This window comes from Penicillium solitum (genome assembly GCF_028829755.1).
Source record: "Penicillium solitum strain IBT 25940 chromosome Unknown utg000003l_segment0_segment0, whole genome shotgun sequence".
NCBI classification, from domain to species: Eukaryota; Fungi; Ascomycota; class Eurotiomycetes; order Eurotiales; family Aspergillaceae; genus Penicillium; species Penicillium solitum.
Window position 1 is genome coordinate 112,692 of NW_027072123.1, and position 23,210 is coordinate 135,901.

The window sequence follows — 23,210 nt, forward strand, 5'->3', positions numbered from 1 at the left end:
TATAGTGTATTACTCAACAAAAATGATAAGGCTCTTGGTGCCTTGGGAAATAACACGGGCCTGGAAAAGGATACAACTCATCTTCCGCTCAGGCATCCAATAAGAACCGGCCCAGACATAAGAAAAAGCGATTGACTTCAGAATATTCAACTTCTTCCCAATTCCGGCGAAGATGCCCTGTAAAGGAGCGTTGAAAAGCGTTAAAAGCGCCGCTTCACCAGGATGTGTGACTTAGATCGGTTACTCCTGGCTGAGGGGACGGCACTGTAGAAATCACTGGTCAGCTACTGGATTTTGCGACTAGATGCTCATACGGTGGACTTACATCATCGCCATTGCAGCAAGCGACGTTGTGGTTGCAATCAAATTTGTCCTTTGATTCGTGGACGGTGCCTTCCAAAGAAGTTAGTGATATTAATTCGCCTATTCGTACTTAAGGCTTAGCATACCTAGGAGGGCTAGGTTCAAAGGACCGATCACACTGATGGGTGAGCAATAGGAATCTTTGACACCTAGGACATTAAGCCCATCAAGCAGTGAGAGGAGAATGTTGTCCTTGTCCTCTTTCTGAGGGGAGCAGCAAGAGACCTTTCCGCCTTGGCATTGGCCTTCGGATTGGATGATCGAAAGCGTGCTCGGCTTATCCGAATGCGCACTGGGTGGCAGAGCCGCAACGGCAAGAGCGAAGGAAATGACGGAGATGATCGAGGCCTTCATTGTGGAAGATTTAGGTATTCGAAATGATAGGTAGAAAAGGAGATAGTAGATATGTGTGAGATGATTGATTCATCTTACCAAGGGATTATCTACCCTTTTATACCCTTGTAGGGAAATTTCCTAACACTATACTCTCATTCCAGGAGGTAATAGGATCCAACTCTCATTCCTTCAAATCCCCTAAGGGTCGCATCTAGAATACTTTCTTAGACATTTACACCCTTCAGAGGCCCTAAGCTTTGGTAGGGAGAGAGGAAAGATACAACATAGTTATGCCACCCTTATTACATTCCTTTCCGGTTTAGCCCTTAAAATTACATCGCGGTTGGCGTTTTCATCTAGCTTCTTTAAGTCGGCTAACGTAAATAGGATATCCGGTATATCGAATACTACTGGCCTTGGGGGTTTAATCCTTAAGTCTAAGTCTCTGATGATCTACACTTTTTTCCGAAGAGCATAGTTTAATAGGTAAAAAAAGCATAAAACGTCATCAAAGTTATCATAAGTCTAAGTCTCTGATGATCTGCAATATGATCAAATATCATAGTACCCTTGCTAAATAGTAAAAAGAGAGAAGAAGAAGGATGTAACAGTATCCCTATAGCTATAAAATTCAAAGGGGTTGAACGTATAGACATCATATTAAGATCCGATGTTACGCTAGCTAATCTCCCTTTTCTTGCTTGTCCATTAGCTTGTAAAGGAGGGGTACGACCTGGCTAATACTATATACCCTCGTTTACTAGGTCTTAGCCTAAGGCTTTATCGGTATTTCAAAACTCCCTCCTGTTTACGCGCTTTAACTAAAATGGTGTAATAATTTGTAATGCTATACCCAGTTGCTGGTGCGTATTATGATTGGAAGGAAGCCATACAATATATAAGGTTGGCCTTGGCAGACACCATAGACCCCACTGTTTTACGGCAGCTTTATCCGACCAATCATAATATAAGAGACAAAGTTTCCAGGGGCTCCGTATACCGATGTCCTGTCATCTTTATCCCTAGATCCCACATACCTCCCTCGCCTTAGCAGACGCCAAGCGCACGGTAGATTTACCCGAATAATTAACATTCGTGTGGTGTAGACCTCGTACCCACCCGCGAGCTGCCCTCTGAGGGCCGACAAACAAGACAAACAAAGAACGTCCTATGATTGTATAATTTGTGCTATTTTGACCTGTATTTTCGACTTGCGATTTGATTATAAATTCATCCTTCAGACCGCATTAAATCAGGGAGCCTATCGAATGGTAAATCATGTACTTAATTGAGTTCCAATTACATCGTCTAGCATACATGTAAACAATGCAGACTAAGCAACAACTTTATATCCATCAAGAAGCCTTGAGGGCTTCCGAACCCTGCCTGAATGCCGGTTTTCAGTATCAGGTAGGCCGGGCTGACCATCATCTTCGTGCTCTCTATCCTCTAGCTCCGACGGTGCACGCTGTCGGCGTTGTGATTGGGGCCCATCCACTAACGGTTGAACCGGAATAGGATCAGGGACTAGTCTAATCTCATGATCAACCGCCCCATCAGTTTTATACTCGTCATGATCACTAGTTAATGCGCTCTAGTCGGTAAAACTCTGTATCCTTCGCCTCCTTATTAGCCTGTATTTCTTCATGTGAGGGATATTTATTAATCAATGCCCGTTGACTATCTTTCGAACCGTGATATACACATAAATACCATAAGATCTTAAATTGTTGATGAGTTTAGTAAACCCCGACGGTAGTGACAGACATCCTGTGCAGAGTTGAATAGACGTTCTACAAATACGCTAGTAGCAGATATAGAAAGCATATTGCAAGCAAAGTTTGCAAGCGCTAGAAATTGGCGCTGGTGATCCTTCCAGAATACAGCGGTCGAAGTTCTCACACTGCCTAGAATCTAGCTTAGTATTGGCCAGATGATAGAGTAAGTATAAATACTCACATCCTTAGTCTTTGAAAGAAGAGTTGTGACTTTAAAAAAGGGCTGCGTGATCCAAAGAAGATATTCGATCTGCCCCCACCCTTCTTGATTCAATACGAAGTGGTCCTGGCCGCACTGGGAACAAAATCCCTCAAAGTCTGACTGAAGCCGTTTCGCACGTTGTAGCATTAGAAACGTCGCGTTCCAGCGCGTTTGGACATCCTGGATTGGAACAAGTCTTGGTTCATTATAAAAATGACTCCCGCCGCTGTAGACTTGCATTGATATAGATCGCAATGTTTCGGACCTAGAGAAACGTAAGGGTTTTAGAGAATAGCAGTAGGATTAGGAATACATACCTTATTTAGTCTATCGATAATCTCTCGTTTTGTTGCCTTGCGTGAAGAGAACAGATACGGTTTTTTGACCAGTTTATCTCTACGTTCTCATTCTTTGGAATTGTCTTCATCTTCCCAAGAAGATCATTCAGACTAAATTGAATCACCTGGGCAATACGGAGAACTCACACAATTATTGAACTATGATTTAGTTCAAGGTACTGTAATGATTCTTGGATACTCAATATCATAGTCTTGTTGTTTGATGCATTATCAATTGTCACTTCAAGCACTCAATCTGTGATTTCATGCTGCTAAAAGAGCTTTAATACCACCTCACTTAGGTTCACACCTGTATATGAACCAAATAAAGGTCTATCCAAATAAAATATCCGAAATCTAATGCAAGCGAAAGCTTTACACTAGGTGGAGGCTGCTTTAGTATAGACTGTTGCTGCTCTTAGGCGTACCCCCGTAGGCGAGACTGCATTGTTTTATTTTGGCTTGTATTAGGGGCAATCTAGCATATACGATAACGTCACGAAATTCGTTACGCCCGATGAACCGGAAGGGGAGGCGTGAAAGGAAAAGTAGTTTTAACAGTTTTTGTTCCCATACTTCTTGCATAAAGGCTGTCGGGGTAGCTGGTATGTTTCTTACCTTTAGATAAAGGGAACGAGTAGAAACCCCGAAAATTAAACCCCGAAATCCTGGTTCAAACATACCGCATTGTAAGTAAACACTTGATATTGGTTTTTTGGCTAGTAAATTTACGGTAGGTTGGTCCAGCTAAATGCCGATGAAGTGTAGTCGTTCCATATCGTCCATTCGCCGGATGGTCTAGGACTTTATGGCATTAACTGTACTTCACACTGGCTTTCTAGTTTTTGCATTAGCGACTTGATCGAAGTGCTGCCAGCAAGCTGCTGTACAGTTGCCACTCTAATAAAGTCTGCATCATATTGAGCATGTATCACAAGATTATCTGTTGCCATTGGTCGCCATTGTTTGCCAGCGTAGAGACTTATGTTTCAGCTGGTAATCTGTATTTCTGCGTTCAGCGCGCGATAAAATACGCCGGCTGTTAAACCAAAATATTGGATATAAGCTCACCAATTGTTGAGGTACCAAAATTTCGGCCATTGGGGTCCGTGGATAGTATGTTATGGAGATTCAGAAAGCTCAAAACACAAGGCTGAAACCCTCTATCGAAACCCAAAGATATAGACAGTATGAGCCTCAACTATTTCTTTTCCCCAGGCCGCCGAATTCATTTAGTAGTCATAGGCATGATTAGAGGTCAGGCCGGATGTAGTATATCATGGGTGAAAAAAGCCAGAAATCCAAAAAGCTATTTATCAGCTAGATCATATATCATTTTCTCGTACACAGTTCGCAATTGTTCTCAGTACCCTTGTGGTTATGGCGGAAGATTGTGTTGCAAAATTTCAAAACGAAAAGCAAATAATAGAAGCGTAATAAAATGACGGGAAGCTAAATTTTCAACCCGACTAATGCTAAACGAAGGATATCTATCAAGCAAGGGGGTCTCCGCCAAGTAATCCATATACAGTATACAATATACCAATTCGGCGCGCTTCCACCAGGTGGATAAAATAGCCGTCAAATGAGATTATGTGGCGTATACCAGAACGCAAACTCTAATACTGGGCTTTCGGCCAGGCTCCAATGTAATAAACACAATTACCATCAGTCCTGCCGACATGTGCTTCGGAAGGCAACGATTCAATATACAGTCACTGGTCATGATTTCTAAACACCCAATGGTCCGGCACTTTGATAATATAGCATTGTTCGGTTCCAAATAAGTAAATAAATAACTCAAGAAACTAGCCTATCAGGGTATTTACCATGCCCAGTTCCCAAAAATTCCATGTACATGACACGGAATTGAGCTAAATAAAGGGTCTGCCACGCGGGTGACAGCTATAGTATGTATCCATCCGAAAAGAATGAACCCCACACCGGTTCCTTTTGGCGGATAAATCAGCCGACGAATAAGTGCCAAGGCAAAACTTCAATGTAAATATTCCGATATTTTTGTCATGTAATAGAATTATCATCGAATTGATCTATTAGAGGCCCTCCATTGAGCTTCACGCGAGCATCAATTTAAATTTGCTGCAATCTTGAACTGCCAGTTCTTTGAGCAAAAGTCAGCGTTTCGTTCAAAATCCTATGGAGAATAAGAGGAGATAAAAAGAAAGGATTCATTAGATCCAGTCTTTAGAATACGTTATCGTATTGCACAAGCAAATGGATCGTAAACCCGACCTACTAATTTTAAATGCATTTATCTCAACCAAAACGCCATTAAATGAATTCAACTGACTAATTATTCTATCTAGATATGTCTCTCCTATGCCCTGGCAGCCTGCATATTCCACACCCCCGGGGGGCACGTACGTGGCTGAATAGCAAATTATCTAGGTATGCCAGGGGGGAGGCTCTTCAATTGCTTCCTCCGGCTGTATAATTAATGCAGATCCTTCTTGGACTGAGGGGCCTTGTTCGGCGGGTATCTGCCTTTTAGATCGAGTGCGCTTTCGCTTCTGCTTGTTGTTGGCGGCGCGTAATTCCGTATTCTATTTCGCTAGTAAGATGGCACCTTGCATTATAAGCTGGTTTAAAATACGATCTGATGGGCTTGGTGGGCTTTGAGATCTTGTACGAAGTAAAGCTTTGATTGATGAAACCTGTCGACGTAGTTCTTTTTCTGTAGAAGTGGTTTTCGGGGTGAAATTCCTGCTTGATTCGCTACCCCGGCTGGGAGTCGGGGGTGTAGGTGTTCGAAGCCGGATATCGAGCTTTAAAATCACTTCATCAGGTAGAATTGGTACTAAACAGGTAGCTCCGAAGCTTTTTTTAATCGGTTCTAATTTAAAAACTCATGTTCATGCTTTTGGGTATACCTCGAGGAAATCAAGTTTGTCGATATGATTACCACATTTTTGTCTGAACCATCTGACTATACGACCGTTTTAGGACCGCAAAACAAGCGATATCGAGAGGCTGTAAATGATGGGATGAATGCATTTGTCACGATCTGCATACTCTGCATACTCTGCATACTATGTATGCATTACGCTCGCTTACATTATTTCCTTTGTCACATGCTTGCTTGTTTGTCATCACATTCGTTTGCTTCCAAGGTTTATTTCCTTTGTTCTACAGATTGCTACTATGCCTAATCGGGTAATAGCTACTAAACCTAATTAGGAAAGAGGGATGTTTGATTGCTTTGATTGTTTGCTAGCATGGGGGAGCGCTCTACTATTTAAACCCATGCTCTGCCAGCTCTCTCTCTCTCTCTCTCTCTCTCTGTCTCCTTACTAGCTTTGTTATTCTGGTTGGAATGCACTCTTTCTTCATTAATCGACCTGGCACGTAACAGCAGTGGCGTAAAAATTGGTATAATACAGGTTTACTCACAAATTTCATCAAATTTCGGGGTTAAATGACTCTATGTTTGTCTTGTTTGTCGGCCCTCAGAGGGCAGCTCGCGGGTGGGTACGAGGTCTACACCACACGAATGTTAATTATTCGGGTAAATCTACCGTGCGCTTGGCGTCTGCTAAGGCGAGGGAGGTATGTGGGATCTAGGGATAAAGATGACAGGACATCGGTATACGGAGCCCCTGGAAACTTTGTCTCTTATATTATGATTGGTCGGATAAAGCTGCCGTAAAACAGTGGGGTCTATGGCGTCTGCCAAGGCCAACCTTATATATTGTATGGCTTCCTTCCAATCATAATACGCACCAGCAACTGGGTATAGCATTACAAATTATTACACCATTTTAGTTAAAGCGCGTAAACAGGAGGGAGTTTTGAAATACCGATAAAGCCTTAGGCTAAGACCTAGTAAACGAGGGTATATAGTATTAGCCAGGTCGTACCCCTCCTTTACAAGCTAATGGACAAGCAAGAAAAGGGAGATTAGCTAGCGTAACATCGGATCTTAATATGATGTCTATACGTTCAACCCCTTTGAATTTTATAGCTATAGGGATACTGTTACATCCTTCTTCTTCTCTCTTTTTAGCAAGGGTACTATGATATTTGACCATATTGCAGATCATCAGAGTCTTAGACTTAAAAATTAAACCCCCAAGGCCAGTAGTATTCGACATACCGGATATCCTATTTAGGTTAGTCCACTTAAAGAAGCTAGATGAAAACGCCAACCGCGATATTCCTTTAACGGTTAAACCGGAAAGGAATGTAATAAGGGTGGGATAACTATGTTGTATCTTTCCTCTCTCCCTACTAAAGCTTAGGGCCTCTGAAGGGTGTAAATGCCTAAGAAAGTATTCTAGATACGACCATTAGGGGGTTTGAAGGAATGGGACTTGGATCCTATTACGTCCTGGAATGAGAGTAAACTGTTAGGAAATTTCCCTACAAGGGTATAAAAGGGTAGATAATCCCCAGGTAAAATGAATCAATCATCTCACACATATCTACTTTCTCCTTTTCTATCTATCATTTCGAATACCTAAATCTTCCACAATGAAGGCCTCGATCATCTCCGTCATTTCCTTCGCTCTTGCCGTTGCGGCTATGCCACCGAGTGCGGGTTCGGCTAAGCCGAGCAAGCATTCGATCATCCAATCCGAAGGCCAATGCCAAGGCGGAAAGGTCTCCTGCTGTTCTCCTAAGACTGAGGACAAGGACGGCAGTCTCCTGTCATTGCTTGATGATATCAATCTTCTGGCTATCAAAGATTCCTACTGCTCACCTATCAGTGTGATCGGTCCTTTGAACCTAGCCCTCCTAGGTACGCTAACCCTTAAGTGTGAATAGGCAAATTAACACCACTAACTTCTTTGGCAGGCACCGTCGAAGAATCAAAGGACAACTTTGATTGCAAGCATACCGTCGCTTGCTGCAATGGCGATGACGTAAGTCCCCCGTATGAGCATTTGGTCACAAAACCCAGTAGCTGACCAGTGATTTCTACAGTGCCGTCCCCTCAGCCAGGAGTAACCGATCTAAGTCACCTCCTAGTGAAGCGCAGCCTTCAACGCTTATAACGATCCCTTACAGACCATCTTCGCCGACACTCGGAAGAAGTTTCATTTTCTCAAGTCAATCGCTTTTCCCAATGCCTGGGCGGTTTCTGATCGGATGCATGAGCGGAAGACAAATTCTGTCCTTCTCCAGGCCCGTGTTATTTGCTAGTGGCCCAAGAGCTTTATCATTTTTTTGTTTTCAATTTGATTGGTATACATATATCAATCGTCCACTCATTCTACCTAGCTATTTAGATAGAATCAATACTACTAATATTTCATTCCACCAATTCTCCTACGAATTTCACGGATTTAGGTCCAGAAGGGACCTCCCTATACTCATAATTTGGACACCGCGATCCTCGGCTTCGCGGTGGGTACCACCCAGACAAGTGCAATTGGGGAGTCAATCTGCCAGTCGACACAACCGCCAAAGGGACTCCAAAGGTCGATCCACGCACCAGTGACACGTTCAGAGCACCTAGCCGGGCATCGACGTCATCGTCAATGACAACCAGGAGCAAAGGCCTGATCCGGTCAGTACTGAATACAAATGCAGGCAAAGCGCACAAGCGAGCAAGGGATGACACATGTCCTCGAGGATCAAGAAATGGCAATGCCAGACACACAGTCATCGTCAGTACCGGCGGCATCGGCCGGCGAGTACCAGCCGTCGATTTTATCCCGTAGCAGCGTGAACAGACGTATGTCAACAGGCAAGCAGAGAGCCGTCGGTAGGCCAAATACCACCGGCAAGGAAAACGCTACCATTTTCAAAGCCAATACGACAAAGGGTGCCACAATGCATACAACAGGCCCCCAGGGCAAGAATAAGCGCACTCTCAACGATCAACTCAACCTCACATTGTCGGCTCCATCAGTGAGATTCACCACCAGGACAGACATCCAGGAGGAGAGAAGAACACGCCAATTCACTAAGAAACACACCGAGACACCCTCTAATGAATAATACACCATTTACCATCATCCAATACAACACGCACCGGTCGAGAGATGCCGTTATGGCGGACCTTTTGGAGAGGCCGGAGGTCTCAAAGGCAGAAATTATTGCAGTGCAAGAACCATAGGAAAACCCATACAACGACACCACATACCACCCATTGAAACAGACACACGAGATTCTCTTTCCGTCCAGCTCGGAGACGGGGAGCAGAGCGCGGGTGTGTATATATATCTCCAAGAAAGTGGCCGGGTGCACGCACTATACACATAGTAGATTTGTCAGGAAGCGAGGATCCAAACCGGCCTAGTCGAGATCCGCTTCTTCAATATATAAAACGAAGGTGGGACTACTAGCACAGTGGAACATCTTAGTGAATTGCTGGATAGCAACAGAGAACGCACTCTGATTGCCGGGGACTTCAATCCCCACCACCCTGCCTAGGGAGGCATTGAAGCCACACAGGATGCAGGTGCCGAGAGACTGATTGAGCTCTGTGACAAAGCAGACTTCGATCCGTGGTTGGACCCTGGCACAATCACTAGGGACCAAAATGGAGAACAAACAACGATTGACTTGTTCTTGGGTACGCCATCCCTCACTGAGAGACTTGTGGTATGCAAACTGGCCCTAGATTGTCATGCTGACTCCGAGCACTTACCAATCCGTATATTACTCGACGTTGACATGGAGCAGACCACTAATGTACCGAGGCGAAGGCTGTGGAAGGCCATGGATACCGAGTAATTCGACGCCTTTGTGGCTAACAACCTCCCTATGCCACCGCCATTGACAACCCGCCGGCAAATTGACGACGCAGTAACCCATCTAATCGACATCGTACAACGAGGAGCCCACGAATCAACACCGTGGGCCAAACCGAGTCCCTGTGCCAACCCATTGTGGACCAAGTACTGCGGGGAGGCTGTCAAACACTCTCGCCGCATGTTCCGTCTGTATCTTGCAACACACAATGAGGAGGACTGGGAGACGTATAGACTAGCCAGGAATCAGAAGGGGAAGGTGATCAAAGCCGCTCTCCGGCGTGGCTTCCGGGACTTTATTGAAGAAGCCATTAATTAAGGCCCCCAGGTGCTATGGAGAGTGGCTAAATGGGCTAGGAATAGGGGTGAGCCACAACAAGGAAAAAAGATACCGGTCCTAAAAACAGCTGAGGGAGGGTTGAAGAGAAGACGAAGAGAAGGTAAATCTACTCCGCAAGGTATTCTTCCCGCAGCGAAGGGAGGCAGATCTATCCGACATATAACAAAACCATACCACTCAAAGAGATAGAGAGCAATTCCAGCTTCCACCGGTAAACGACACCGAAGTGAGAGCTGCAATTATGAAGGCGCCACCGAACAAAGCACCAGGATACAACATATTACCGAAACAAATCATGGCGGGTTCTGGCGGAACTAGGGTCACGTTCGGAGAAGGGATTCATCCCACTTCTTACCGCGATCTTCGATGCCTATGTTCAAATTGGACACAACCCCCAGCACTTTCAAACCTCCGTCACATTGACACTGCGAAAAGCCGGCCGACGAGACTACCGAGTCCCCAAATCGTACCGGCCAGTAGCATTACTAAACACTCTCGGCAAGGTCCCTAAGGCAATCGTTGCGACTCGAATTGCGTGGCTTGTGGAGGAACACAAACTTGCTCCCGGACACACAACTTGGGGGACGGAAGGGGGTATCTGTCGACCATGCAATCCAGTTGATTCTCGGGAGATCACCAAGCATGGAGGGAAGGCAAAATTGCAAGCATGGTTCTCCTAGATGTAGCTGGTGCATACGATATACGATATGGTATCTCACGAGAGGTTGCTGCACAATATGCGACAAATGGGACTTAGTACGCTTACCTCCTGGGTACAGTCATTCCTTACTAGCCGGAGCACGCAAATCAAGCTACCGAATGGCCATCTCAGTGAAGCATTTCCTACATCAACTGGCATCCCACAGGGCTCGCCAAATCTCGCCAATCCTCTTGCTCCTCTTTAACGCACCGCTTGTTCGCGCCTGTACACTACGGGGCCTACACTACGGGGAGAGCGAAGCATATGGATAGGTTAACAATATATATATTCTGGCAATGGCAAACAGCTATGAAGAAAATATCAAGTTGCTAGAGAAGGCACTACAGAGAGCGAGTACTTAGGCGAAGAAACATGCCGTCAAGTTCGCACCCGACAAGTTCGAATTGATTCACTTTGCCAACCCGAAAATCCCGGAAACCACAATACGAACGAACCAAACCACGACACGACCGAGTCAAATCATGATACGACCGAATCAAATCGCCATACGACCTGGAAACGACCAGATAGATATCTAGGAAGTGCCAGATGACCGATCGGGCCATAACGGTATGCCAGTTACGATACCTGCAGATCCGATACCAACAATACTCAAACCAACCGATACAGCCAAATCCCTCGGTGTATAGCTCGACAAGCACCTCAATTTCACAATACACCGGAGGGGGATGCTTACAAAGGGGGCTGGTAGTTTGAAAGCACTCCGCGGGATCTCAGGTTCCACTTAGGGATCATCACTAATCGCGATACGGAAGGTCTACCAGACAGTCATCATTCCACAGATGCTATGGGGACTGTCTGCATGGTACTGTCCAGCTGCTACAGCAATTCTGGTTCCTATATTATACCCCGTGATATCTACAACTTCCGGAAGAAGGTTAATATGGAATTCCTTGCTGGCCGTACCCCCCAACAAGCGCTCTTAATAGAGCTTCCTAAGAACAGAGAGTAGATTTTCAAGTACGAAGTTAATAAAGACAACCATATAACTAGCCTCTTTTGTATACACAAAACGAGTATTGCGATACTAAGGCTTTACCCTTAGGTCATTTTAAGACAAATCGATACGATCTCCCATTATTTAATATTGTTGGCTTTGTTACTACGGGCTACGGGCTCAACGTTCCACCTTAGCGTCGCATTTATTAAGGACGAGAAACAGGATACATACGAAGTCATTCTCAACTGCCTTGCCGACGTATATGAATCTCTTAGTCTTCGATTCCCGTATACTATTCTTACGGATAAAGAAGAAGCGCTAGATCAAAGCGATAGAGATGGTTTTTCCAGATACAAAGAGTATGATTTGTATCTAGCATATCAATATGTATATTCTCAAAAAGGCCCGCCCAATCCTCCGAGAGTAGATCGTAAAGGCCCAGAGAGAGTTTACTACCCAGTCAAGTACCCAGTCAAGTACCTAGTCAAGCACTACTCAGCGTTAAACAAAGACCTGGCGGGAGAGAGAGCTTACCCAGAAGGTAGATAAAGGGTGGAAGAACATGCTTTAGTGCCAGAACCGGATTATATACGCCACTTCCCCCGAATTTATAAACTAGCAGTGGGAATGCTTCAAAGAGAAGTATAACGATCCAATCTTGAAGCCGTTAATTAACTACATCCAAAAGAGTGGCTTAATAACTACCCAGAGAAGTTTATTAACATTCATACTGCCCAATACCTTTATCTCGTCGAGACAGCTATATCTCTGACTGAAGGAGCGCATTAGCTCCTAAAACAGGCGCTACAGGTCTCAATAAGTGATTTACTAATTTTACTCCAAGCCTTCCATCGCGTAGTAAACCTTCAATTTACAAAGATCCAGAACGAGATCGAAAACGATAAAATTAAGAGGCTAGCCACCGTTCTACCAAGTCATAAACTACTTATTAGAAGGGTCTCAGCAAAGGTAATTGACTATATAAATGAGCTTACAGTAAGGTATCTTGTTGGATGCCTGGATGCCTAAGGCATCACATGTAGATAGAACCCAGATAGTTTGCCTGCTCTCTCGTCCTCTCTTTCTCCTCTTCGTCCACAAGAATACATACAGTGCTTTCTCTATGAACTTACACGTATTGTATCATATCCTCCAGAAGCGGAAGACAAACCCCTAATTCCCCGAGTTTGCAATTGTAATTCGAAAGAAACGTCCGGATTTCCGTATATCCACCAAATCAAGCAATGCCAAGATAAGAATAAGCCATTTAAGCCTAAGCTATTCCATTAACATTAGCATTTGTATACAGTATTAGCACCACCGATCAACCCTCTACTTCTACTAGATGCCGCTGGGTGGTGCCCGGCCCTTTCCAAAGCACGTTAAATTCGAGCGGATGGTTCTGATAGACCGTGGGGTGCAGTGGGCGGCTCCAGCAATTTGGGAGTTAGTGAACGGCTCGCTATCCTGGATCATGTCACGAATAAGGTCGAGCTGCCATGAATCAAGTCTTGGCGCCATGTTTGTCCCACTGCAGCGTCACAGGAGGACGTGGTTTGTTGTGGAACACCGCATGAGGTGCATCAGCACAGACCCATAGTTTTGTCACGTGTCTGAACTTCCTTCAACCACTTCTTCTCTGAACACCAACATTGATATAAATTGGAATTAGTCTATACAATAATGCCGTCCCAGATATTATATATAGTCGTAAATCTTGCTTTGCTTAACATTGCAAATGACTTATATCCTGCTGGTAGCGTGGAACTTAAAATATTCTGTTCTGTATAGTGGGTCGGATCACTCTGATGCTCAATAGGCCTGGATATAGGCTGGATTCTGCTTTTGGGTCTTTCTTAGATAATGCACGTGATATGGCGAGGCTGGGAGGAGATTTCGGTACGGCACGACCCACAGTTGTCATAATATAACTGCGAGGACAAGGAATGAAAGATGAAAAAAGCTAGTAATTATAAGCAATTCATCTTCCAAACCGTGAAATCTATCGAGCGATAATTTAGATGGGGGATGAGTGCTCTCTTGAGATCGAGATCTTAGTGAGTGTCTTTCTCCTTGAGTGGGGACAAGGCGGCGGTTCCCGCCAATAGTGTTTTTCTTCTTGCCGCTCGCTGCTACGCTTCGTATTATATAGCCGATCAAATACACTACCAGAAATGGGACTTCAAGAAATATCCTACTCATAGGCTATTTGTTCCACAACCCATGTATGGTAGAGCAATCAATATTTCCCGCGATGGGTGTAAGGACTGACATACGGTGTTACGTAGTTCTATATTAAGTGGAGATAGAGTAGGCGCCTCCCACCAATAGCATATTCCATCTTGCCGCCCGCTGCTGCGCTACATGTCCACCGTGAGGCTGAGCTTTCTGAGGTGGTGATGGGTTGTCTTTTTGTCTCCCTCATGTAAACCTTGTGAGCCTTTCCTCTCTTCCCTTCAAACTCTTTTTTACTTTTATTGTTCAAGAACTAGACGCGAGCGATGTACTGTGTCGTATCCCTGAGCCTGACTCAAACTCAAACCAAGCAGTATAGTAAGCCTCGACGCCTTTTGCTCGAGTAGCAAGCATGTCAGACCCTGGGAACTACACTGTGGGCTGGATCAGCGCCTTACCCGTGGAATACGTTTCCGCACAAGTATTCCTCGATGAGGAGCACGACAAACCCCGCTTTGTGTCGCCAAATGATACCAACGACTATACATTGGGCAAGATGGGAGAGCACAACGTTGTCATCGCCGTCTTACCCGATGGTGAATATGGAACAGCTTCTGCCGCTAGTGTAGCGACAAACATGGTCAACAGTTTTCACAATATCAGGATCGGCCTCATGGTTGGGATTGGCGGGGGTGTACCAAGCGAGAGCCATGATATTCGGCTGGGCGATGTTGTGGTCAGTGCGCCTCGCGATGGCGAGAGTGGTTTGTTTCAATACGATTTTGGCAAGTCGATCCAGGACCAAAGCTTTCAGCACACACGGTTCTTAAACCAGCCACCAGCTATTTTGCGCGCTGCAATATCGGGTATCCGATCTCAATATGAGATATATCAAGTTGAAAAAAGGCTGCTTCAAATAGAACACTATATACATCTTTAGCTGTATCTAGCTATTGATGATATCTGTCCTACCTTGAAGCATAGCCTTCGGCCCGGAGAGAACTCGATCACGCTGGTACCATATTCTGTGAATGCAGTATATGAGAAAATCATTTGTCGAGTCCTAGTCAATGAAATGGATATAGTCAAAAAGGTGTTGGAAATCATTATGGCGGTACGACGTCCCCTGACAATACAACATATGGTTACTGCGCTGGGTATTGCCACTATCTCAGACCCGTAAACGATAAGACAGGCTAAGCTAAATCCAGTCTAATTAGAAGAGAAGCTCCGACAACTTTGCGGCTTATTTGTCTTTACGAATAATTCGAAAATCTATCTTATCTATTAAACAGCTAGGGAATTTCTTATTAGGAAGAAAAGTTCTAGCTATCCTAACTCTGCGTACTGGAATAGCCTGACTTATACGGAAGATCAGATGGCTGAGATCTGTTTGAGATACTTGTTGATGGAGGATTTAGAATACGATAAAGACAGATTAGGCGCCCTCACTGGATGTTTCTTGGAATATTCAGCAGCACACTGGTCCGATCACGCACGAAACATGGCTTTGACTTCAATCCAAGAGGAAACCGACCGAGTGTATCGGTTATACGACATAAGCGGGAAACCGTTCTCAATGTGGTTTCCCATTTTTTGGAAGGCAGTCAGACCATACAAAAAAGCTCCTGTAATAAGTGTACTACATCTAGCAGCTTTGAATGGCCATGAGCAGGAGGTATATGCTATACTTAGTGTGGATAAAAGTGATGTGAATAGACCTGATGGTACAAAATCATACCCGGTCATATGGGCCTCATTAAATGGACACGATAAGATCACACAGAGGCTACTAGAGCGAGGAGCTGATGTTAACGCCCAGGGTAGACACTACGGAAACGCCCTTCAAGCTGCTTGTTTTGGAGGATACGACAAGATCGCACAGATGCTACTCGAGCGAGGAGCCGATATCAAGGCCTAGGGTGGAGACTACGGAAATGCCCTTCAAGCTGCTCGTCGGGGAGAATACCACCATATAGTGAACCTTCTCCAGGGGCATCAGTTTGCTGATCAGGCGACCTCCCAACCTCCCCGTTCCAAGAGGCTTAAGGTTTCACCATAATCCCACATTACCATGTTCAACTAAACTCTTTCACTACCCCGATATCTTAACTGGTTTTCTCTCCCTAGGTAGTTGTGCTATAGTCCTTGGTCTCAGTACTAAAATACCTTTTCTATGATCCATAATCCTTGATCCAGCCATTTAAACAATAATGGAATAAGAAGCACTGAAACCAAATAATAAACCTGCGTCCTCTTTTCAGTCGATCAACCTTTGTATCACTCAGTAAATTAAAGACCTTTCCTCTCATTACTTGGACCGGCTGTCTATTGACTTGTCCTACTTATGTTGTGGACTCATATGAGGGAGATCGGATCAGGTAATGTTACAGGATCCTCAGATTAATATGAAGCTTTCTAAACTGCTATACATACCCATGAGTTCTAGCACTTTATGGAGGTTTCATAACTCAGAATCCCCTCCAAGTTTGACGGCGAGGACGTCCCCGTAGTTCAAGAAACTTTATACAGAATACTCAATCAACTACCCAGCAGAGTACTCAGCAAAGCATCCAGTCCTCCCCCGATCCACTCACTCAGGATCGATCAACCCGACGAGAACCATCAGCCTTCGAACACATACTTTCACAGGAAGGTGGACGGGGAACTGGCAGTGGTGAAACTGGCAATAGTGAAGCTAGCAGTATTAATATGTTAGGCTGGGTGGCCGGCTAGCTTACATGACCGGCTCGCTCACCGATTACGTTAGTTAGTTATCCAAAGGGGAGTACGTAACTATATCAATTCCCTATATTTAAGTCAATGATAAAAGCTTGCTATTTCTGCAAGTAAAATACTAGTAAACCCCGTTTCACGCGGTGGCAAGTTGCCCAATGTAAGTAGATATCACGATTCATCATCATATTAACTATGGCCCAACATAGTGCGTATATCGCAGAGCCTTCTTCGCTTCCTCCGAGCTGCCAACCAGACCTCTGCTACGTAGACGATATATTTGATCCCAACATTGATCTAAATATTGACCCCAATCTCTTCAACAGCCAACAAACTTCTTTGTCCGTGATAGAGTCTGCGGTCACTTAACCGGCCCTTCTTGATTCCTCCCTGAAACGCGTCGGCCCGATCGGAGAAAGCAGTTTGTCCTCTACGACGCGATGAACAACACATCGAAAGCAAAGTTTATCGAGTGGTGGCGGACAACAGTACGCGGCAGCGATACTGAGACACAACAAGGGCTACGATGGGATGCAAAACACATATCGGATATTGTGGAGAACTTTGACCAGATAGCACATTATGTTACAGGCGAACATTTGGTTATATGTCGGTTTTGTGGGGGTATACTACCTCATTTAAACGCGAAGCAAAGCGGTGCCAACACACTAAAGCGGCGTATAACTTCAGGTATTTCATCTTTTCGAGGGCTCAGGGCAAATAAAAGACACACACTCCTGTACCTCGGACGTAACTACCGAAATCTCAACTCAAATGACTGTCCCTAACTTGAAAGAATAATAGTCAAATCAAGATTCACGTTAGCCAGTCCTGTCTATCAATGCAATTTGATTTTGTGCACTTGAGATACCATGGCGCGCTAAACCCAGTCCTATTAAGAGGTCTATATATGAGATGTGATGTGGTAAAGCCCAAGTCATTTCCAAGCCAATAAGACCAAGGTGGGCAGATTGCTATGAAGAGTGGTCAACGAGAGTAGTTATAAAGAGTTTAGGTTAAATGGACTCAAAGTTGCATCAAATGGAGGCCACAAAGGGGTGGTGTAAATGGATTGGATCAAGGTTCCGATGTGAATGCCTAGGGTGGGAACCATTCGTATAATCCAATGGGCCTTACAAAGTAGTCATAGGAAATAAGCTATATTATTTTGGCTAACCGTGGTGCTTATATGGGCATAATGAAGATCAATTTTTCAATAGAAGAAATGGTCGAATAGCATAGTAGTACTATTGATTCTATCCAATTTATCTAAGCAAAACGAATGGACGATTGATAAATATATCAATCAAATAGAATACAAAAAGTAAGCGAAGTTTGGAACGTTACACTATAACACCGGCCTTGAGAAGGATAAAATTCATCTTCCGCTTATGCATCCAATCAGAACAAGCCCAGACATAGGGAAAAGCGATTGACTTGAGAATATGAAATTTCTTCCCAAACCCGGCGAAGATGCCGTGTAAAGGAGCGGTAAAAGCGTTAAAAGCTTCGCTTCACCAGGAGTGACTTAGGTCGGTTACTCCTGGCTGAGGGGACGGCACTGTAGAAATCACTGGTTAGCTACTGGATTCTCTGACTAGATGCTCATACGGGAGACTTACCTCATGGCCATTGCAGCAAGCTACAGTGTGCTTGCAATCAAAGTTGTCCTTTGATTCATCGACGGTGCCTACCAAAGAAGTTAGTGGTGTTAATTTGCCAATTAGGACGTTACTTACCTAGGAGGGCTAGGTTCAGAGGCCCAATTAGACTGATAGGCGAACAATAAGAATCCTTGATAGCCAGAAGATTGATATTATCAAGCAATGAAAGGAGATTGCCGTCCTTGTCCTCAGTCTTAGGAGAACAGCAGGAGACCTTTCCGCCTTGGCATTGGCCTTCGGATTGGATGATCGAAAGCGTGCTCGGCTTATCCGAATGCGCACTGGGTGGCAGAGCCGCAACGGCAAGAGCGAAGGAAATGACGGAGATGATCGAGGCCTTCATTGTGGAAGATTTAGGTATTCGAAATGATAGATAGAAAAGGAGAAAGTAGATATGTGTGAGATGATTGATTCATTTTACCTGGGGATTATCTACCCTTTTATACCCTTGTAGGGAAATTTCCTAACAGTTTACTCTCATTCCAGGACGTAATAGGATCCAAGTCCCATTCCTTCAAACCCCCTAATGGTCGTATCTAGAATACTTTCTTAGGCATTTACACCCTTCAGAGGCCCTAAGCTTTAGTAGGGAGAGAGGAAAGATACAACATAGTTATCCCACCCTTATTACATTCCTTTCCGGTTTAACCGTTAAAGGAATATCGCGGTTGGCGTTTTCATCTAGCTTCTTTAAGTGGACTAACCTAAATAGGATATCTGGTATGTCGAACACTACTGGCCTTGGGGGTTTAATCCTTAAGTCTAAGTCTCTGATGATCTGCAATATGATTAAATATCATAGTACCCTTGCTAAAAAGAGAAAAAGAAGAAGGATGTAACAGTATCCCTATAGCTATAAAATTCAAAGGGGTTGAACGTATAGACATCATTTTTAAGATGTGAAGTTACGCTGCCCTTACTAGCTATATCTAGCAAGATAAATTATAGGGCCTTTTGTTATATACAATCCGTTTAGGCTAGGTAGTATCCCTTTTCTTACTTGTCTGTTAGCTTGTGGAGGAGGCATTCGACCTAACTATATACCCTTGTTTACTAGGTCTTCTCCTAGGGTTTTATCGGTATTTCAAAACTCCCTCCCGTCTACGCGCTTTAACTAGAATAGTGTAGTTAATACTTTGTAACACTATACCTAGTTGCTAGTGCGTATTATGATTGGACGGAAGCCATACAATATATGTACGTACTGTATGTACTGTATGAGGTTGGCATTGACAAACGCCACACGCCCCACCGTATTACGGCAGCTTTATCCGACCAATTATAATATAAGCGGCAAAGTTTCTGTGCTTTTATCTTTATCCCTAGATCCCACATACCTCCCTTGCCTTGGCAGACGCCATGCGTACGGCAGATTTACCCGAATAATTAGAATTCGTGCGCTGAGGCCTCCGGAGGCTCTTTACCCCTGAATTTCTATTTTTATTTTTGTATGTATATCCCCCGATCCTACATACCTCACCTCAGAAGATACGCTCAAACCCAAACTTACCCTCACAGACGGCCGTTTCCTCAACTATAGAGATCCATTGAGAAGAATCGTTCTCTGTCCTACTCATCAGAGACCAGTCCCCAAAGTACCTGTCCCTCGAACAACTACACCCGTGAGCTGGAAAAAAAGGGACTCGAGTCGGTCAAGCATCAATCAGTTAATCAATCAGAGTCCAATTAACCTGTTGCAGTCTAACTAGTTGCGTATGACTATGCAGGCGTTTCATCCAACTGAAACAAGAACTCGAAGACCAACGCCGAGCGGGATCTCTCCCAGAGTATACAGATGCTAATCGTAGTGGGTGGCATCAGCCCATTCCTGTACCCCGTAGAAACCCACAAACCCCCAAACCCGTACATAAGACATAACATAATGACTGCATGGAGTGTACCCTCCATCTTCCATCTCTCACTTCTCTCTCTCTTTGCTCTCTCCCTGCTCTCTCCCCTGCCTCAGTTTCAATTGATGGTGACGTTCTCCTGGCTAGTTGATTGGCATGGTTCGACTGGCTGAGATTCTCGTTCCACAGCATCGTCTATCGTCATTGGCTAATACCCATCGTCTTCCACACCTAGCTCCATTGCCGCGAGGCCTGTCGGTTCGTTGCCGTCGTCCTCCTTGACTCCAACGTGTTGAAACTGCTGGAGGAGACCTGTTCGGTGCATAAAATTGACCACTTAGCGGGTGGCCCGCGGGTTCGACACGATCTTGTCGTAATCCATCTCGTTGATCCCAATACCCCACACTTGCTCCCACAATTTTGTACGCAGCACAACGTACCGCGGACACTGCATCGGGATATGTCTCGGTGTTTGTGACCCTTCGTCACAGTTGCACCGGTCAGTCTCGGCTGCTTTGATTTTGAACAAGAATTGTTGAGGGCCAATTCGCATTGTACGCATCTGGATCAGGATCGCACAGTGTGGCTTCGCGAGCCCTGCGTACAACCGGAGTGTCTTGTTCGGCGCCTGCACCCAGCGCTTTGTCGGAGCGGAGGTTATCTCCCGCTCCCACTGCTTCTCCCACCGCTCTCTGATTCGCTGGCGTACCGCTCTCTTAGCAGCTGCGGCGAGGCGGATTATCGGATCATCCAGCCCGGTCGCAACTCCCATCCCCGCACCAAGAAGCGCTGCACCTTTTGCTTCTTCATCGGCAAATTCATTTCCGTCCACACCAATGTGTGTAGGGATCCACCTGATGACGACTTTGGTTGGCTGGTTTTGCGACCGGATGGCCCGTACGTGATTGTATATCAGACTGAGCACGTACTGGCCAGATGGTCGTTGTGGGTTTTGGGCTGCCTGGATGGCAGCTTGGCTGTCAGAGAAAATGATCACTCCTCGAGCCTGTCCCTCGTCGGTTCTAGTTTTGGCAAGCGCCATCTCAATGCCGCCGAGCTTGGCAGCGTACACTGTGGATTGGGAGTCCGTTCCAACATATTGTCTTTGCGAAGTCACTCCGTGTATAAGACTGGCCATTGATGCTCCAATGTGTCCTGCAAATCCGCTTCCGTCTGTAAAAGTCATGTTGGTTCGTCCTAGATTGCTGTCGTCGCAGACAATATTTTCATAAATGTCGTTAGTGGGTTTCTGATGCGGCTTCTTGATTCTCAATAAAAACATGACATTCGTGCTTGCGCCTGCTTTTCTTCCCATTTTTCGCCAAATTGTAGGCGTAATGGCTTCTTCTGCGCAATCGCTTCGGTCCGAGACCATCCTCCGAATCTCCTTTACGATGGTTTCCTGGTTTTCGTTGCTTTGGTAATTTTTGGGCACGGCCATTGCGGGCCGGTGAGGATTCGTATGGCGGTTTCTTCGATGATCTGTTGAATTCGTAACTTGATTGGGTTGATGAATAGTTCCGTGTCAAGTGCTGCTCCCGCTGTTCCCAATGCGGATCGGGCTTCGACACTTCTTGTTCAAAATCAAGGCAGCCGAGACAGACCGGTGTAATTGTGATGAGGGCTTACAAACACCAAAGCATATCCTGATGCAGTGTCCGCGGTAAGTAGTGCCGCGTACAAAATTGTGGGAGCAATTGTGGGGTATTGGGATCAACGAGATGGATTACGACAAGATCGTGTCGAACCCGCGGGCCACCCGCTAAGTGGTCAATTTTATGCACCGAACAGGTCTCCTCCAGCAGTTTCAACACGTTGGAATCGAGGAGGAAAATGACGACGACGAACCGAGAGGCCTCGCGGCAATGGATCTAGGTGTGGAAGACGATGGGTATTAGCCAATGACGATATATGATCCTGCGAAACGAAAACTCAGCCAGAGTCAACCAACATGCCACTCAACAACTGGCCACGACAACGTCACCATCAATTGGAACTGAGGCAGGGGGGTTTTACACACACACAGAGAGAGAGAGAGAGAGAGAGAAAAGTGAGAGACGGGAGGTGGGGGGTGCACCCCACAACAATCATTATGTCGTTATTTCTTTTGTATGGGTTCGGATGGGTTTGGATTTACGGAACTACGGGGTGCAGGAATGGGCTGATTCCACTCTTTACAATTAGCATTTATGTGTATACTCTGGGAGAGATCCTGCTCGGCGTTGGGCTTCGAGTTCTTGCTTCAGTCGGACGAAGCGCCCGCATACTGCATAGTCATACGCAACTAGATAGACTGCAACAGGTTAATTGAACTTTGATTGATCCCGCTGTTCCCCGGAAGGCACCACTAACCAGGATTGCTGCACGTTTTTGTATCTTTGTCAGTTCGTTTGTGAGCTTGTCGAGATCTTGGCATTGCTCTCTCGAAGGCCTATAAGAATCTGACGGGTAGGGATATTTTGTTAAAGCTGGGTTTGTGTACTCTCTGCGTTACCCACAAGCTCACTATAACGGTGAACACGGTAAGTCGACGGAGGGGATAGACTATGGTTATAGGATATATTTGGTCGAGAGGGGGAAGCGGAGGGGGTCTCAATACTTGGTATTCCGGGAGAGAGAGACTCAGTGCTTCGCATGGCCGTTGGGGACTCTGGGATGATCTCTGGATCGGAATCTAGATCCGAATCTAGAGAAAGCCAAGGGAACGAAAGGTCAGTGGATGGTCCCCGACCGAAGCGATTGCTTGGAAAACACTCAATCTGCAACATGAAGTATGGGAGGAAAAATCTGCATTTGTTCTTGCTCCGTGAGAATTGAGAAGCTGCATTTGGAAACAAACAGCATTTACGAAGAAGCTGTTTGCAACAAGCAAGATAAGACCACCATAGTTTTCACAGATGGGAGCGGCTTTGCGGGACACCTTGGCGCATCAATGGCCAGTCTTCAAAAACGGGTGACATAACGAAGACGTTATCTCGGTACGGACTCCCAGTCCACAGTGTACGGACGAACCGACAGGCCTCGCGCAATGGATCTAGGTGTGGAAGA

General features: G+C 45.3%; 5 protein-coding genes across 5 annotated transcripts; 2 read left to right on the top strand and 3 right to left on the bottom strand.

The window, feature by feature from the left end:
* Window positions 1-240: 240 nt before the first annotated feature.
* On the bottom strand, window positions 241-717 carry N7455_003950 (uncharacterized protein; the record flags this gene model as incomplete). The annotated part of the gene is made up of 3 exons (XM_040962528.2): window positions 241-264; window positions 326-393; window positions 450-717. 3 exons carry the CDS (start codon window positions 715-717, stop codon window positions 241-243), a joined length of 360 nt encoding a protein of 119 aa, XP_040807035.2.
* Window positions 718-7,508: 6,791 nt separating this feature from the next.
* Window positions 7,509-7,985, top strand: N7455_003951 (uncharacterized protein; the record flags this gene model as incomplete). Its single annotated transcript, XM_065604645.1, has 3 exons — window positions 7,509-7,776; window positions 7,833-7,900; window positions 7,962-7,985. The coding sequence occupies 3 exons, from the start codon at window positions 7,509-7,511 to the stop codon at window positions 7,983-7,985; spliced, it is 360 nt and encodes a 119-aa protein (XP_065461545.1).
* A 5,093-nt stretch (window positions 7,986-13,078) lies between these two features.
* Window positions 13,079-13,258, bottom strand: N7455_003952 (uncharacterized protein; the record flags this gene model as incomplete). Its single annotated transcript, XM_040962327.2, has 1 exon — window positions 13,079-13,258. The coding sequence occupies one exon, from the start codon at window positions 13,256-13,258 to the stop codon at window positions 13,079-13,081; it is 180 nt and encodes a 59-aa protein (XP_040807224.2).
* A 1,066-nt stretch (window positions 13,259-14,324) lies between these two features.
* Window positions 14,325-14,852, top strand: N7455_003953 (uncharacterized protein; the record flags this gene model as incomplete). The annotated part of the gene is made up of 1 exon (XM_040962335.2): window positions 14,325-14,852. One exon carries the CDS (start codon window positions 14,325-14,327, stop codon window positions 14,850-14,852), a length of 528 nt encoding a protein of 175 aa, XP_040807223.2.
* Window positions 14,853-18,185: 3,333 nt separating this feature from the next.
* On the bottom strand, window positions 18,186-18,655 carry N7455_003954 (uncharacterized protein; the record flags this gene model as incomplete). The annotated part of the gene is made up of 3 exons (XM_065604646.1): window positions 18,186-18,209; window positions 18,271-18,338; window positions 18,388-18,655. 3 exons carry the CDS (start codon window positions 18,653-18,655, stop codon window positions 18,186-18,188), a joined length of 360 nt encoding a protein of 119 aa, XP_065461546.1.
* Window positions 18,656-23,210: the final 4,555 nt, after the last annotated feature.